The 15,478-nt window shown below is 34.8% G+C and overlaps 1 protein-coding gene across 2 annotated transcripts in view; it reads left to right on the forward strand.

The window, feature by feature from the left end:
- FBXO11 (F-box protein 11) overlaps positions 1-15,478 on the forward strand; it is a gene marked incomplete at its 5' end in the record, with an annotated part of 111,597 nt that overhangs the window by 71,315 nt on the left and 24,804 nt on the right. Inside the window, 3 exons of one of the 2 annotated variants that reach the window (XM_081254042.1) lie at positions 14,100-14,227; positions 14,372-14,456; positions 14,887-15,031. In XM_081254042.1, the coding sequence (XP_081110168.1) occupies positions 14,100-14,227; positions 14,372-14,456; positions 14,887-15,031 (358 nt within the window). The remainder of the gene's footprint in view (positions 1-14,099; positions 14,228-14,371; positions 14,457-14,886; positions 15,032-15,478) is intronic. The other variant, XM_081254043.1, reaches the window with a different exon arrangement.

Genomic DNA, 15,478 nt, shown 5'->3' on the forward strand with positions numbered 1-15,478 from the left:
TCAGGCAAAGAATTGAGGTATATAGAGAGAGGTTAATTGCCTTGTCCAAACTCATACAACTAGGTAGAGTTTTCTTTCTAATACTCTATACTTGATTGACTTTTTATGAGTTGCAATCAGAAAGCAGTCCGAGATGGGAAAGTTGGAAAGGCTTTATAGAGAATAAGGGACTTGACAGAACACTGAGCTATAACCTTATGTAAGTAGAAACAAAAGAGATGGATATTGTAAGCAAGAAGACCACGTGAATACAGGCATGAAGATAAAAACATACAGTTGACCCTTAAACAGGTTTGAACTGCATGTGTCCATTTATACGTGGTTTTTCTTAAATAGTAAATACTACAGTACTACACGATTTGTGGTTGGTTGAATCCACAGATCAGGAACTGCCAATGTGGAGGGCTGACTGTAAGTTATAGGTGGATTTTCAACCTTGCAAGGAGGATCAGTGCCCCTAACTCCATGTGTTCCAGGGCCAACTGGGTATGCAAACATATTCTGAGAACAAAATAGACAAGTTGGACTCATAATCAGTAGGTCTCCTTTATAGGAATATGGAGAATAATGTATGTAAAACAGTGATCACAGTGCCTGGCATATTGATAAAATGTTAGCTGCACTTTGTTGTTATTGGGCTGGTATTGTTGGTTGTATTATTGATTTTGTTCTTGTTGTTAGGAAGGTAGTATGGAACAGAAGTTAAGACTGGGTTCCTGAATCAAATCCCAGCCCTAACACTTACTGACTTTTTGACTTCTAGAAAGTTACTCTCTCTAAACCTCAGTTTCCACATTTCTAAAATGGGAATAATAGTATCAACCTTATAAGATAGTAGTAATGATGAAATAATGTTTGTTGACGTACCTGCTTCATAATAGGTACTTTAATAAAAGTTTAGTTATTTATTATTTAACTAATAACTATTATTACTTCCTAGCTTGGTAAGTCATCTTGTTTCACTCTGAATGACATAAAGCTTTGTCAAAAATCATCTGTCCTGAAAGGGTAAATTGTTGTCATGATTAAAGCAATTCACAAATATGACCAAGAAAAAAAAAGGAAACTTTAAATAAGAGGGGACTGGTTAAATAAATTTAACAAGGGGCTGATTACATAAATTCTGGAACATTTTTATTCTGTAGCCGTTGGAAAGAAAGAAATTTCGGAAAGAAAGAAATTTTGGAAAGAAAGAAATTTCATAAAGAAATTTTGTGACCTGTATCATGAACTATAAGTTAATGATATATGCTCATGATATAATGAAAGTAAAAAAGCAAAATACAAACAGTGCATACAGTGTTTCAGTTATGTAATTGTATAGAGAAAAATAACTTGAATATTCTAAAATATTAATGGTAATAAACTCTGGGTAATGAGATTTTAGTAACTTTTTCCTTTTGTGTTTTTCTTTATTCACATTTTCTAAGTGAACTTTTTAAAAATTAGGATATAGTTGATGTACAATGTTACATAAGTTTCAGGTGTACAACATAGTGATTCACAATTTTTAAAGGTTATATTCCTTTTATAATTATTATAAAATATTGGCTATATTCCCTATGTTGTACTGTATATCCTGTAGCTTATTTTATACATAGTAGTTTATACCTCTTAAACCCTCACCGTTATCTTGCCCCTCCCCCCTTCCCTCTCCCCACTGGTATCCATTACTTCTCTGTATCTAAGTCTGTTTCTTTTTTATTATATTCACTAGTTTGTTTTATTTTTTAGATTCCACATATAAGTGATATCATACAGTATTTTTCTTCCTCTGTCTGACTCATTTCACTTAGCATAATACCCTCCAAGTCCATCCATGTTGTTACAAATGGCAAGATTTCATTCTTTTTTATGGCTGAGTAGTAGTCCATTGTGTGTGTGTACACACGATATCTTCTTTATCCATTTATCTGTCAGACACTTAGGTTGCTTCCATATCTTGGCAATTGTGAACATTTTTATAATTAGGGAACAAATTGTGACACATACTTTAAATTTGTGGCAGGATCGTTGGAATAATATTAGAGCCTCCTAAAATGAAATGATCAGTATTCATTTTTATCAGTGGTCAGCCTTGGCATTTGTGGATTTCACATTGTGTTTTCTGCTAGTCGAGAACTATTCTAATCACTCATCGTGAGAAATATTTTGTGATAAGAATCATTATTTCTACATTGTAAAGGTTTTTTTGAAGATTGAATTGGATAATATAATAAAGGCCTCTAGCTAGAATTTGAAATATACTTTGAGTGCATTTTGCTAACTTTCAGCATCCCATCTCAATTATCATAATAGCTAACATTGGAATGTTATCTCTGCCAGGGACTGTGTTAAGTATTAATCCTCACAAAACTTTTATGAGGTATGCACCATTATCTCCATTTTATAGATGCACTGAAAATCAAACAGGTTAAGGAACTTGTCCAAGATTGCACAACCACTAAGCCAGTATTCTAACAAAGAGCTAAACAATCTTTCCAGAGCCTGTATTCGTAGACATTGTGCTATGCCGTCAAATATGTAAAATAAAATATCAAAATGTTATTGATATTTACAATACAAAAAGATCTAAGGAGATACTCATTATGAAAATAAAGGGTCTGATGTATATGTTGTGGTATTTTTATTTTTATTTTTATTTTTATTTATTTATTTTTTTTGCGGTACGCAGGCCTCTCACTGTTGTGGCCTTTCCTGTTGCGGAGCACAGGCTCCGGACGCGCAGGCTCAGCGGCCATGGCTCACGGGCCCAGCCGCTCCGCGGCATGTGGGATCCTCCCGGACCGGGGCACGAACCCGTGTCCCCTGCATCGGCAGGCGGACTCTCAACCACTGCTCCACCAGGGAAGCCCCTGTTGTATTTTTATATAAAGTGTTAACTCATTAACACTTAGAATAAAACAAGACATGAAAAATTATGATTTCATATTTTAAAATTCTTTAACATTTCCAAAAGTATATGTTCCATTTCATGGTATTCTTTTATATGCTAATATACTCCTAGTGATAAGTATATCCAATAGTATTTCGCATGACTAATGTGTATTTAGATAGCACAGTGGTAAAGAACATGGGCCTCTGGAGCTAGACTGAGTTCACATTCTGCCTCTGCTTCTTAATATTCTGTGGCCTTGGGCAAGATGTTTAACCTCTCTGTGCCTAGTTTTCTCATCTGTAAAATAGGAATAATAATATGTTCCTCAAAGAGTTGATATAAGGATTCAGTGAGTTAATTCATATAGAAAACACTTGAAATAATAGTGCCTACACATGGAAGTTTTCAGTGTTGGGTACACTAGTTTGTAATAGTACTATTATTATTCCATTTACTATCATTATCATCATCATCTGTATTGATTATATAATAAGCTTTTTTGAGACATCCAAGTTACATTTTGTGAAAACAAGTAAAAACATTGTACTTGAAGTCCACTGAGCTAAAAATTATTTTGCTACCACTTACTAGCTTTCTAACCTTCAGCATTTCACTGAAACTTAGTGGGCCTCAGATGACCACTAATAATATCTTTCCTGTCATCTGATCTTTTGATCTGTAAAATATTGCTAGAAATCATGCAGTCTCAGAATTGTGGTCTAACTATGGAACTGTGAAAGAAAGAGAACTGATGATGCTTAGTCTCTCAGTCCATTTTCCTTCTTTCATTTAAGTAGTTGTGTGAATTTACAACAAAGGTTAAGCATTTAATGCTTGTAAGAATATAACAGCCTTATTCTCATTTTGACCTTCATACTTTACTCTCCTGGCTTTCACTACTCCTTTTCTATAAAACTAAACTAATACAAGGCATTTCTAAAATTGTCTAAATTTCATGTGTAAATAAAACTAGGGACAGGCTAAATTGTTTCCTTTTAAGCTGTGTGTATATGGTGATTTGTGTGTCCTATTTTATACTATACTAACACCTCGTGTGCTTTTAGTATGGCACTTACTATATTGCTTCAGTTATTTGTTTACATGTCTAGCTTCCCTACTAGATCAAGTCCCTCAATGGCAGATTTTTATATTCATAGTGACTAACAAATAGATGAAAATTAATAGCTTTTAATTAATGACTTATATGAATCTTATGTTCGCCTTAGAATTAGGTTTGTCTTAATTATTGATTTGGGACCATGGTCATTCTGGTCTTGAATTAATGATGCACTTGATATTCTTGTCATATCAGCTTCTACTTTGGATGTAATACTTTTGAATTACGTTGTTTTCCAATTGAACTTTAAAAATACTTAAAATTTATGAAAGTTACTTTAAAATAGTTTTTCTTGTTTGAAAAAATAGAAAAGAATGATTGTATTTTATGAATTTTGTCACTTTAGGAAATACTGAAAATGCAAAACTGGAGGTAAGATACGAGAATAGAAGAAAGAGTTTTAAAATGTTCCATTTGGGGGGGAGGCTATTCAATACTCCTTTCCCTGAAAGCAGTGGGAGAAAATGTCTTAGGAGAACAAAATGTGATATGTAACAGGAAAGAATGAAAATGAAGCTAAGCTACTCCCAAAGGATATTAATCCTTGAATTAGTAGTTGTCAGTTGATTTTCTTTTATTTTTTATCAAGCTAGAGTATGAATTCTTGTCAATTTAGGTACATTTTTATATATACAGTAATGATAATTTTGACATTGCTAACTGTCCAATTACATCATATGGCTAATTCTCAAGACTTGGATGACACATCTGCCATGAAACACCAGTATTGTACCATATATAAATAACGACAGCTAATCTACACTTTCTGAATCTTCACTCCTACCAGAGTATATTTTCAGAGTGGCAGAATTCTCTAATTTTTTATCTCCAACCCAAATCACTCACTAGAGCCTGAAATCAATATATTTAGTTTTGTTGAGAGTCTCCACGTGAATGTCCCACAGTTTCCTCAAAACTCAAAGTCCAAACCTGGAGACTTCCCTGGTGGCACAGTGGTTAAGAATCCGCCTGCCAATGAAGGGGACATGGATTCGAGCCCTGGTCTGGGAAGATCCCACATGCTGCAGAACAGCTAAGCCCATGTGCCACAGCTACTGAGCCTGCGCTCTAGAGCCCGTGAGCCACAACTGCTGAGCCCACGTGCTGCAACGACTGAAGCCCACACACCTAGAGCCCCTGCTCTGCAACAAGAGAAGCCGCTGCAAAGAGAAACCCACACACCGGAACGAAGAATAACCCCTGCTCGCCACAACTAGAGAAAGCCTGCGTGCAACAACAAAGACCCAACGCAGCAAAACAAAACAAAACAAAAAACTTTCTCATTAAAAAGAAAAATCCAAACCTTTTTTTTTTCCCTCCACATCCTTGTCTTAACCTACAAAGGTTCCTTCCTTATTAGTACCTGGCACCACCATCCATTGGATTGCCCAAATCAATATTATTCTTGGCACCATCCTCTCCTCCACCCCTCCCATATCCATTCAGTCACCAAGTTTTACGAATTTACCTTGTGAATATATCACAGATCTATTCAGTTCTTTCATTTTTATTACCATAGTTCAAGCTATGTTCATCTCTCCATTGTATTACTCCATAGTTTCCTAATTGGCCTCTTGCCACCAGTGCCATCCAGTTATCTATACATTGTTCAGGTAATCTCCCTAAAACACAAATCAGAACATGTCACTGTTCTACATTTAAAGCCCTTTAGTGGCTATCCTTGGCCTTCAAGATGAAATCTAAATTATTTAAAGTGTTTGTAACACCCTTCGTAATCTGGACCCTGCTATGTGATACAGCTGTATGGACCAACGTGCAGTTCTTTGAGACTTCTGGAGGTGAGCACCTTCAGGTCTTCACTATTCCTTCTACTTAACTAACTCCCAGTAGTTATCATCTCACCTTGGACCTTCTTCAAGAAGCCTTCACTAATACCCCAGCATCATACCCTAACATACCCTAAGATTGGATTAGGTATTCTTGTGTGTTCCCATAGTACCTTCTGCTTATCCTTTTTACAGCATATGACATACTGTATTATTATTGCCTGCTTAGTTATTTATGTCTCATCTAAGCTCTTGGAGGGTAAGTACAATATTCTGTTTGGTTGCTCTGTCTTACCAGTACCTCACATAGTGCATGGCACATTCATTCATTTATTCTTTTTTTTTTTTTTTTTTTTGGCTGCGTTGGGTCTCCGTTGCATGCAGGCTTTCTCTACTTGTGGCAAACGGGGGCTACTCTGTTGCAGAGCACGGGCTTCAGTAGTTGCGGCGTGTGGGCTCAGTTGCTTAGTTGCTCTGTGGCATGTGGATCTTCCCAGATCGGGGATTGAACCCGTGTTCCCTGCATTGGCAGCCAGATTCTTAACCACTGTGCCACCAGGGAAGTCCCATTCATTTATTCTTCACTCGTTCAGCAAATATTTGTTGAACATACTTTATGTCAGCTTGGAATGAAGAGTGGTCTAAATTTCTTCTGTTGAAATGAAGCCTTGTTTGAGTTTTCAGTAGTTCTTGATAATATCAAAGATGTGGCTTCTAAAGACTATTATTTAGTGGTCAAATATATTTTCTCTGACCAGTCTTAGATAATCCCTATAGTTCATGTTGTGGTGAAAATTCAGAATTGTGTGTGTGTGTGTGTGTGTGTATGTATGTGTATAAATAATAACTGAATATGTTAATGGAAGTATAGAACAGTATCCTGAATAGTTAAATTTTTTAGAGTTTGTAACTGTATATAAAATACAATTATAAATATCTGATTATCGCAAGTTAGACTTTTAAAAAGCAGTTTTTTATAATAGCTTTACTTCTGGGCTCCCTCCCTTAAAATATGTAAGTTTTTAAAGTAAAATATTTAAGTTTTAAGTAAAATATTTAAATAAAAATGCATTTAAGATAAATTTTTGTCCTGATTTCAGTTTATTCATGGATTTTTTTTAGTAGTTGGAAAAAAGCTGTGGTAGTTCCCAACTGTGTTAGAAACAGTTGTCAAGTGTGGTTCTTTACACTGTGAGACTGGGAGCTGTTTCTAAACACACAGTTACTAGCACAGATTTGCCTAAGTTTCCAATCTGATCTGTGGCTATGGGTAAGTAACGTGGAACTCATATAGTATTTGTGGGGGAAAAAACTTCTGGACATTAAATTCCATAAACTACCCTTTATCTTTAGGTTAGTCTTTAAACCTAAAGTGTTTAGACTTTAAACCCCAGCCAATCAATAGTATAATTTTTTGTACCTCTTTGAGATAGTTAAAAAGGTATGTAAAAATTAAGGTATTCTGCTTAAGGTGTATAGACGACTTAAGTCTCTTCTTTTGTTGAAGTGCATCTTAATATAAATTTTCAGTGCTATTTAATATCAAAGATTTCAAAGATTATTTTTTAGTTAAATAAGCATGCTTATCCTCCAGAAGCCTTTATTTATCCCTGTGGTTCCTATTGATAGTGAAGACTCTAGTATATTTATATAGGATTTGCAGTAAAATCTAAAAATTATAAAATAAATTTTGACATTTATGTATATGTGGGTATAGCATCCCTTTAAACTGCATGATACTATTTATCCTTTAAGAGAACTGATAAGAATTTAATAAAACTGTGTATGTATGTGTGTGTACTATCCAATTAGGGTAGCCACTAGCCACATGGGGCTATTGAGCACTTGAAATATGGCTTATCTGAATTTGAGGCATACTGTAAGTATTAAAAATACAGGGCTTTAGTATGAAGAAAGAGAATGTAAAATATCTCATAATTTTATATTGATTACATGTTGAGATAATAAATTTTAGATAAGTGGGTTAAATTTATATTAAAATTAATTTCACTTTTTTTTAATATAACTACTAGAAAATTGGATCACATGCTGTTTCTATTGGGCATCTCTGGTCAAGAACGTTTTTTCTAATTGTTTTTCTAATGGAAACTACATTTTCTGTAAGTTATGGTTGAAATTGAACATTTTTGGTATTGAGAGTTATTTTTTATTAGTCTTAGATTACAATTTGACATTTGAATACTGGTATTCCAACGTTAGATGTAAAAGTAAAGGCTATATAAAGTTAAAAATTTTTTAACAAAATATTATTTTGAGGTCTTGTTTTTAGACTTTGTTGTTAGAACAGTACCATAACCAGTCCTTCATGATTTCTTGGTTCCCGATTGGACACAGTTTGGCAGCTATTGTAGATCTTTACTGTAGTTACTGTATAATTTATTTAACATTTTTTTGTTTGCTTCATATGTGCCAAATCTATCATAATTTCAGGAGGGAACAAAAAATAATGGATATGCATGTAAATGAGTTTTCAGAGTTGGAGGTAGGAAGAAGTGAGCAGTTCCTGTCTGGCTTTTTATTTTCTGTAAAGTAGTATGTAAGGTCATCTTAGTCTACCACTAGTGGTGGTTTCTGGGAAAAACTCCTTGAATTGAGTAAAATTAAAGAGTTCTTGATGGATAAGAATCAACATCTATTCAGCTGTTATTGGGCACTAAGCTGAACATGGAGGAAAAATATAAAATAGGGACCTTGCCCTCAGAGCTTAAATTTTGTTAGGAAAATAACGATGTATGCCAAAAAAGTAAAAAACAGATAAGGCAGGTGTGATGAGGTAAAGAATATATGGTGTATATACAGTACTATAGGAGTTCAAAAGATGAAGAGAACACTAGTGACTAGAGATTGGGTTTTTTTGGTGTGTGTTTTGGGTTTTTGTTTCTTCTAAGCTTTCTCCTTTTGCTTCGTATTTAAAATGGTAGCTAACTGATCTTTTCAGTATGACCCCTTTGTAAAAATACAGTGGTATTTTTAGTCAGTATATTTAGTATATTTAGTCAGTGGTAATTTATTATGAGAGCTGTATAGAATTTAGCACAGATTCTTTATCTCAGCACAAGTAAGAGTTTAATACAGTTACTTTAGAACTGAGCTTTGAGTGCTTTAGAACAGGACAGTGTTCTGAATAAGAAGTTGAGGTTACTGTGGCATTACATGATTCAAATCATGTAGCTTCATGTATTTATTTGGTGTGAACTTCAGCTTGCACCTGAATTAACAAGCACCTTCTCTTTCCTGTTATTACCTGTGCATTCCTTACTTTTCAGTCCTTAATATTTGCTGTGTTGATGGTGAAAAGGAAAAGGTGGTGAAAAGGAAAGATGGTGGTGTCTGGGTGGGTATCTGTAATAGTAAGATCTATAGATTTTAAACAGGAGTGGGATTAGAGAGAGGGCTGTATAGGATGAAAAGTTTGAGCATGTCCTTTTGAGTGTTGTAGAAACTGACTGACTACTAGCTGCACGATAAACCAAGATGATAGAAGTATCACCCGCACGTGCATACATACTGCAAACATATAGAAATGTAATGCAAAAGTGTAAATGCATAGCTAAACTCTGAGGAAGAAAAGAAGAGGAGGAAATTCCCAGGTGCCAGGTATGAAAGAAATCAAATCAATACCTTAAGTGGGAACTGGTGCTGCTGTATAAAATAGTACAGGCCCCTTTTGGTCCTGGATATATGTTCTAAGAAGTCTGGGGTGGAATTTTAGTGGAGAATGGAGATTGGGCCTTTTCAAAATAGAGCTAGCTCTGAGACCCAGGCATGCAGCCTAGAACCTGAAAGAGCTTTCCTAATTGTACATAGATTTTTTTGAAGTGACCAATGATAGAACAATCTAAATGAGAATATAAAATAAGTGTGTATGAAATGATTAAAAGGATAAAAAAAGGAAAGGAAGCATGATGAAGTAACAGGCCAATATGAAAAAGAAACAGACTCGAAAAAATCAAATCACATTCAGAAATTAAAAATATAATCTTGGAATTTGGCTTTAGATAGATTAAATAGCATATTAGATATTCTTGCTTGGCTGAAAAGGAAAGAAATATAGCAATAAATGGTTAAGAAGAACTAAATCTAAAATATAATGACCCAAAAGTAAAAAGTTGAAAATACAGGATTGGCAAAATGCTAGGCTGATACAAAACAAAGCAAAAAGCTCTTAGAAAAATATTATCAGGCAAAAACAGATTTTAAAGGCAAAAGTATTATTAAGGATAAAGAGAGCCTTTGCATATTGATGGAAAGGAATAATTCACTAGGAAGAAATAATCTTGAACCTTTATGTCCAAGTAATATTATGTCAAAGTATATAAAGCAAAATTTTACATACTAAAAATGGACTACCTACAGGTAGTGGGAAATTTTAGCACATTTCCTTCAGAAGCCGACAGATAAATCAGACCACTGCTACCACCACCCTCCAACAAAAGTAAAGGCATAGAATATTTGATCAATACAGTTAACAAACTTGATATTTTAGATGTGTTTAAACTTTACTCTCAAAAAATAGAATGTAGATGTTCCTTTCAATCACACATGAAACGTAGAAGTTAACCACATATTAAACTACAGTGGGATGACTCACAAATACCCAAGCATTTAACACTGGCTATATTTTCTGACTACAGCATAGTACATAGAAAACTTACTAGGTTTTCCAGGTTTCATTTGAATAATATTTAAATGGAATAATAATAGCTAAAACATTTATTGAACACAGTGTGAGCTAGGCATACTGCTGAGTGTTTTGCACATGTTATTCTATTTAAACACTTTCAGCATCCCAGTGAATTATAAGATAGTGTTACCATGTTTACTAGTGAGAATATTTAGGTGTAAAAATGTTTATCTGCCTAGGACTTCCCTGGCAGTCCAGTGGTTAAGACTCCGAGCTTCCACTGCAGGGGACGTGGGTTCTATCCCTGGTTGGGGAACTGAGATCCGGCATGCTGCAGGGTGTGGCCCAAAAATTGATTTATCGATTGATTGATTTTTAAAAGTTTATCTGTCCAAGGCCTGTGGTTGGGATAAAACCTCTGTTTTTAAATACACTGTTAAAACCCCCCATCTTTTAAAAACACCTTTATTATCAGAAAATATAGCCAGATAGAAGCTCACATAAAACAAATATATAGTTTATTGAATTATTGTTAAGGTTAGTATTGTAATACCAATAGATCAAGAAGTAGAACTTTACCAGCCACTGCAGAAGCCTTTTATGTGCCCCATTCCTTCCCCACAAAAAGCATTTTTATGATAATCATTTTCTGGCTTTTTTCTTTGTAATTTTAATACTGTAATTTACATTTTTAAACAGTATGCTTTAGTTTTGCTTATTTTTCCCCCATTTTTTCCCACATAATTTGTCGAAGAAACTGGTATAGTTTAATCTTTTAGAATTTTTAACAGGTTTGATCAATTTGAGATTTGATGGTTTTGGCAAAATTTTGTAGGTGGTGGTGTGTTCTTTCATCAGGAGATACATAATATCTGGTGGTTTTTCTTTTTGTGATATTAGAACTATTGATACTCAGTGGTTAAATCCATTAACTCTTTAGAGATTGCAGATTTTTATTTTTTCTAATTTTATTATTTCTTCTTCATTTATTGCTGGAATGTTTCTGTAAAGAAGCTTCCCCTCATCTAATACTTGGTTACCTGGTAGTTTAGTTTATATAAGAGAGGAAGAGTAAGTGTTTTGTTATTTCCTGTTGTATAGCAGTTTTCAAAATTATGAGTTGCTTTGCACTAGCATCTTTCAAAGTAACCTTTTTCCCCCTTTTTTTTAAGTGTCATAAACTCACAGATTTAAATATATTTCTTTTGGTTCTTTTCAGTTATTCTTACTGATGCTCAAATTGTCCCATCTTTGGCTAGTGGGAGCTTCTTCAAGTTGGCTCTCTTCCATCATGGAGTTTATATTTTAGTAAATATATGCATGTATAAGCATATGTATATGTATTGCCTTGAAACACACACATATGCTAAACACATTGTTGTGTATATTTTGGGTTTTATAGTTCCTGTATATTGGAAATAGTTCCTTATCTGTTCTGTATAGAACTGCTTTATATTTTGTAATGGCCACATGGATAGTATAGCTATACCATAGTTTTTTTAACAAACACTTACTGATGAACATTTTGATTGTTACCCAGCAGTATTATAAACAGTACTGCAGTGAATATCCTGGTACTTACTACTTTGCCCATGTGTGTGAATATAGCTGCAGAATCAATTCCCAGAAGTGGAATTGTTAAGTAATAATAGCTATTGTCAAGTTGCTCTCCTTAAAGCAATTAAGAACATTTTTTGCCTCATACTATCCTTTGATATATAATACTAGTATGTGATCAAACTTTTTTATGTATATAAATTTATTTCTTTATTTTTGGCTGCATTGGGTCTTTGTTGCTACATGCAGGCTTTCTCTAGTTGCGGCGAGTGGGGGCTGCTCTTCGTTACGGTGCGCAGGCTTCTCATTACAGTGGCTTCTCTTGTTGTGGGAGCATGGGCTCTAGGTGCGCGGGCTTCAGTAGTTGTGGCATGCAGGCTCAGTAGTTGTGGCGCACGGGCTTAGTTGCTCCAAGGCACGTGGGATCTTTCCGGACCAGGGGTCGAACCCACGTCCCCTGCATTGGCAGGCATTAACCACTGCGTCACCAGGGAAGTCCTGTGATCAGACTTTTTGATCTTTGATAATCTGCTTTGATAAAAAAAAAAATCTCATTATAGTTTTTATTAGTATTTCATTTGTATTTCCTAAATTATGAATTGTCTGTTTGTGTCCTTGGTCCAATTTTCTGTTGAATTGTTAGCCTTTTCCATATTGATTTGTAGCACTCAGATATAATAAGGAAATTACCCTTTCATGACGTGTTGCAAATATTTTTTCCTAATTGTGTTGCTTCTTTTGACTATGTTTATGGTTTTCATTTTCCAAGCAGGATTTTTATTGTCCTATGAATGATGATGTTCACTTTGATCCCTTAATTAAGGCAGCATCTGATTGGCATCTCTACTGTAGAGTAATGGTTTTTCCCTTTCTACTTAATCAGTATTTTGTGGGGGAGGTATTTTAAACATCTCCTTATCAAACTTTCCATTTTTTCATTTATTTATAGTAGAATGAATTTATGGGTTGTTGTCCATTCAGTGGGTTATAATCCCTTTACTATCATGAGTTTTGTTACTTCAGCATAATTTTGCTACTGGTGGCCATTCAGGCTGACTTCAGTGTTCTTTTGACATGTCCTCATTACTGAGCACTTTCTTGTTTCTGCCACAAGATACTCCAGGCTCATTCTGTATTTCCCTCAACCTAGAATCAGCCATTTCTCCAAGGAGCCCTTACTCCTTTTATAGAGACGTATTCAGAAGCAAAGATCCAAATGCTAGTCATGCTCATTGCTGTTGGAGTGGCATTGCTTCCAGGCTTTGTCAGTGAACAGAGCTAGGGAATATACATGTGTATAATCCACACATTTCCAAACATCTGTATCTATACCTATTTCTATATCTATCTATCTTTTAAAAACAATGAGTTCACATTGATAATTCCAATCTAACACTGTAAGATTTACTCTAGCTTTCTCTTTTTTTATATTTTAACTCTCTTCTCTTTCAGAAGCCTGGCTTCCATTTGATCAGTCCCTCTGTTGTTTGTTACCAAGCTTCCGGTTCCACCATCCCCTCTCCTGTGCAATGCCCTTCTCTCCCTTCTCTGGCTCTGACTCTCCATTCCAGGCCACCTTCCCCCACATGGACTTGCTTCTTAATCTTAACCCCTCTTGAGCTCCAACACTGTATGCCAGACCACTCTCTGCATGGATGCCCTTTTTATCCTATTTGGTATCTGATACCCTATACTGAACTATCCCTCTCTTTTGACACTTTTCTCACCCCACTTGGACTCTAACCATGCAGTACTCACTTGTACTCACTCATCAAGTGAACATCCTCCTCACGTTTTTTTTTAAATGCCTTCCAATTTTGTGTCATACCTTGAAAGACCTTCTCCACTTTATAAAAAATAATTTTGTTTTCTTCTAGTGATTTTTATTTATTTATATTGTATGTAAGCATATGGTCTATTGTGGAATTTATTTTGAAGTAAGAAATGAAGTAGAAATCCAGCACTTCTCAGATGGTTATCCAGTTGGCTGGAATTTTGTATAAAAACTGTATCTCCCCCCAAAAAAATTTATAAAGTTTTTTAAAAGTTACTGAATCCATAGAGCTTTTTCTTAAAAATGGGTATCATTTTTCATATTGTTTTTGTTTATAACAGATGATGATGTACCTGCAGATATGGTTGCAGAAGAATCGGGTCCTGGTGCACAAAATAGTCCATACCAACTTCGTAGGAAAACTCTTTTGCCAAAAAGAACAGCGTGTCCTACAAAGAGCAGTATGGAGGTAAATTCAATGTAACTGCTTTTTTTGTGTGTGTAATGAAGGAATTGTTAGGAAACAAACAGAAAGGGGACTGTCAATCATTTTTTAGAAGTAATGATTGTGGTAAAAATATTTGCTTAACTAGTTTTCATTTTGTTTTTAAAGGGTGCTTCAACTTCAAATACAGAAAACTTTTTTGGTCATCGTGCAAAACGTGCCAGAGTCTCTGGAAAATCACAAGATCTATCAGGTATTTCCTATGGGAAGCTAAGAAATAGGGTCAAATAATTTTTAGTTTTTGATACCAAAAAATAAAAATCAAATTAAATGTAGTTTATTTGTACATTTGAGATTGAGAAAGTGATTATTACAGAATAAACATGAGAACCATCACCTTCTCCATCTCTGACTGTAATTGTTGTATAAAAATCCTTTTTGTATATTTAGTGTAACCAGTTTTTGAAATGGTGCATACTAGCTAGCTAAAAGAAAGAATACTGTCAAGATAAAAGAAAATAAGTGTGTGTCGTCTATGAGAGCAAATGCTTGTAAAAAGATGATTGTCGTCAAAAAATAAAAGCTGTTCATTAGACAAAATGAAAATTGTGCTCTTTAAATAATGAGAAAGTCTTTGCTAGCATGATAGATTGTTTATATTCTGTTTGTTAATCTCTTTATAGCAGCACCTGCTGAACAGTATCTTCAGGAGAAACTGCCAGATGAAGTGGTTCTAAAAATCTTCTCTTACTTGCTGGAACAGGATCTTTGTAGAGCAGCTTGTGTGTGTAAACGCTTCAGTGAGCTTGCTAATGATCCAATTTTGTGGTAAGTGAAAATTTATTTCTTATTATCTTGAGATATATTACTTGCTTCCCAAAATGCTGAAGATGGTAGGAAAGTTGTAGTGTGAGTTGATGGTTACAATTAAATAGTCAGAAGAAAATTAGAATGCTTATAAATTCCAAGTTAACTGTTTATCACAGATGTTGGTTGTCAGTCCAGGCAGTGTTTTTTGTTTTGTTTTTTTTTAATATATTTTTTATAAATTTACTTTATTTATTTATTTTGGCTGCGTTGGGTCTTCGTTGTTGTATGCGGGCTTTCTCTAGTTGCGGTGAGCGGGGGCTGCTCTTCGTTGTGATGTGCAGGCTTCTCATTGCGGTGGCTTCTCTTGTTGCAGAGCATGGCTCTAGGTGCACAGGCTTCAGTAGTTGTGGCTCGCAGGCTCTAGAGCACAGGCCTGGTAGTTGTGGCACACGGGTTTAGTTGCTC

This window comes from Mesoplodon bidens (assembly GCF_964165515.1).
Source record: "Mesoplodon bidens genome assembly, chromosome: 14".
NCBI classification, from domain to species: domain Eukaryota; kingdom Metazoa; phylum Chordata; class Mammalia; order Artiodactyla; family Ziphiidae; genus Mesoplodon; species Mesoplodon bidens.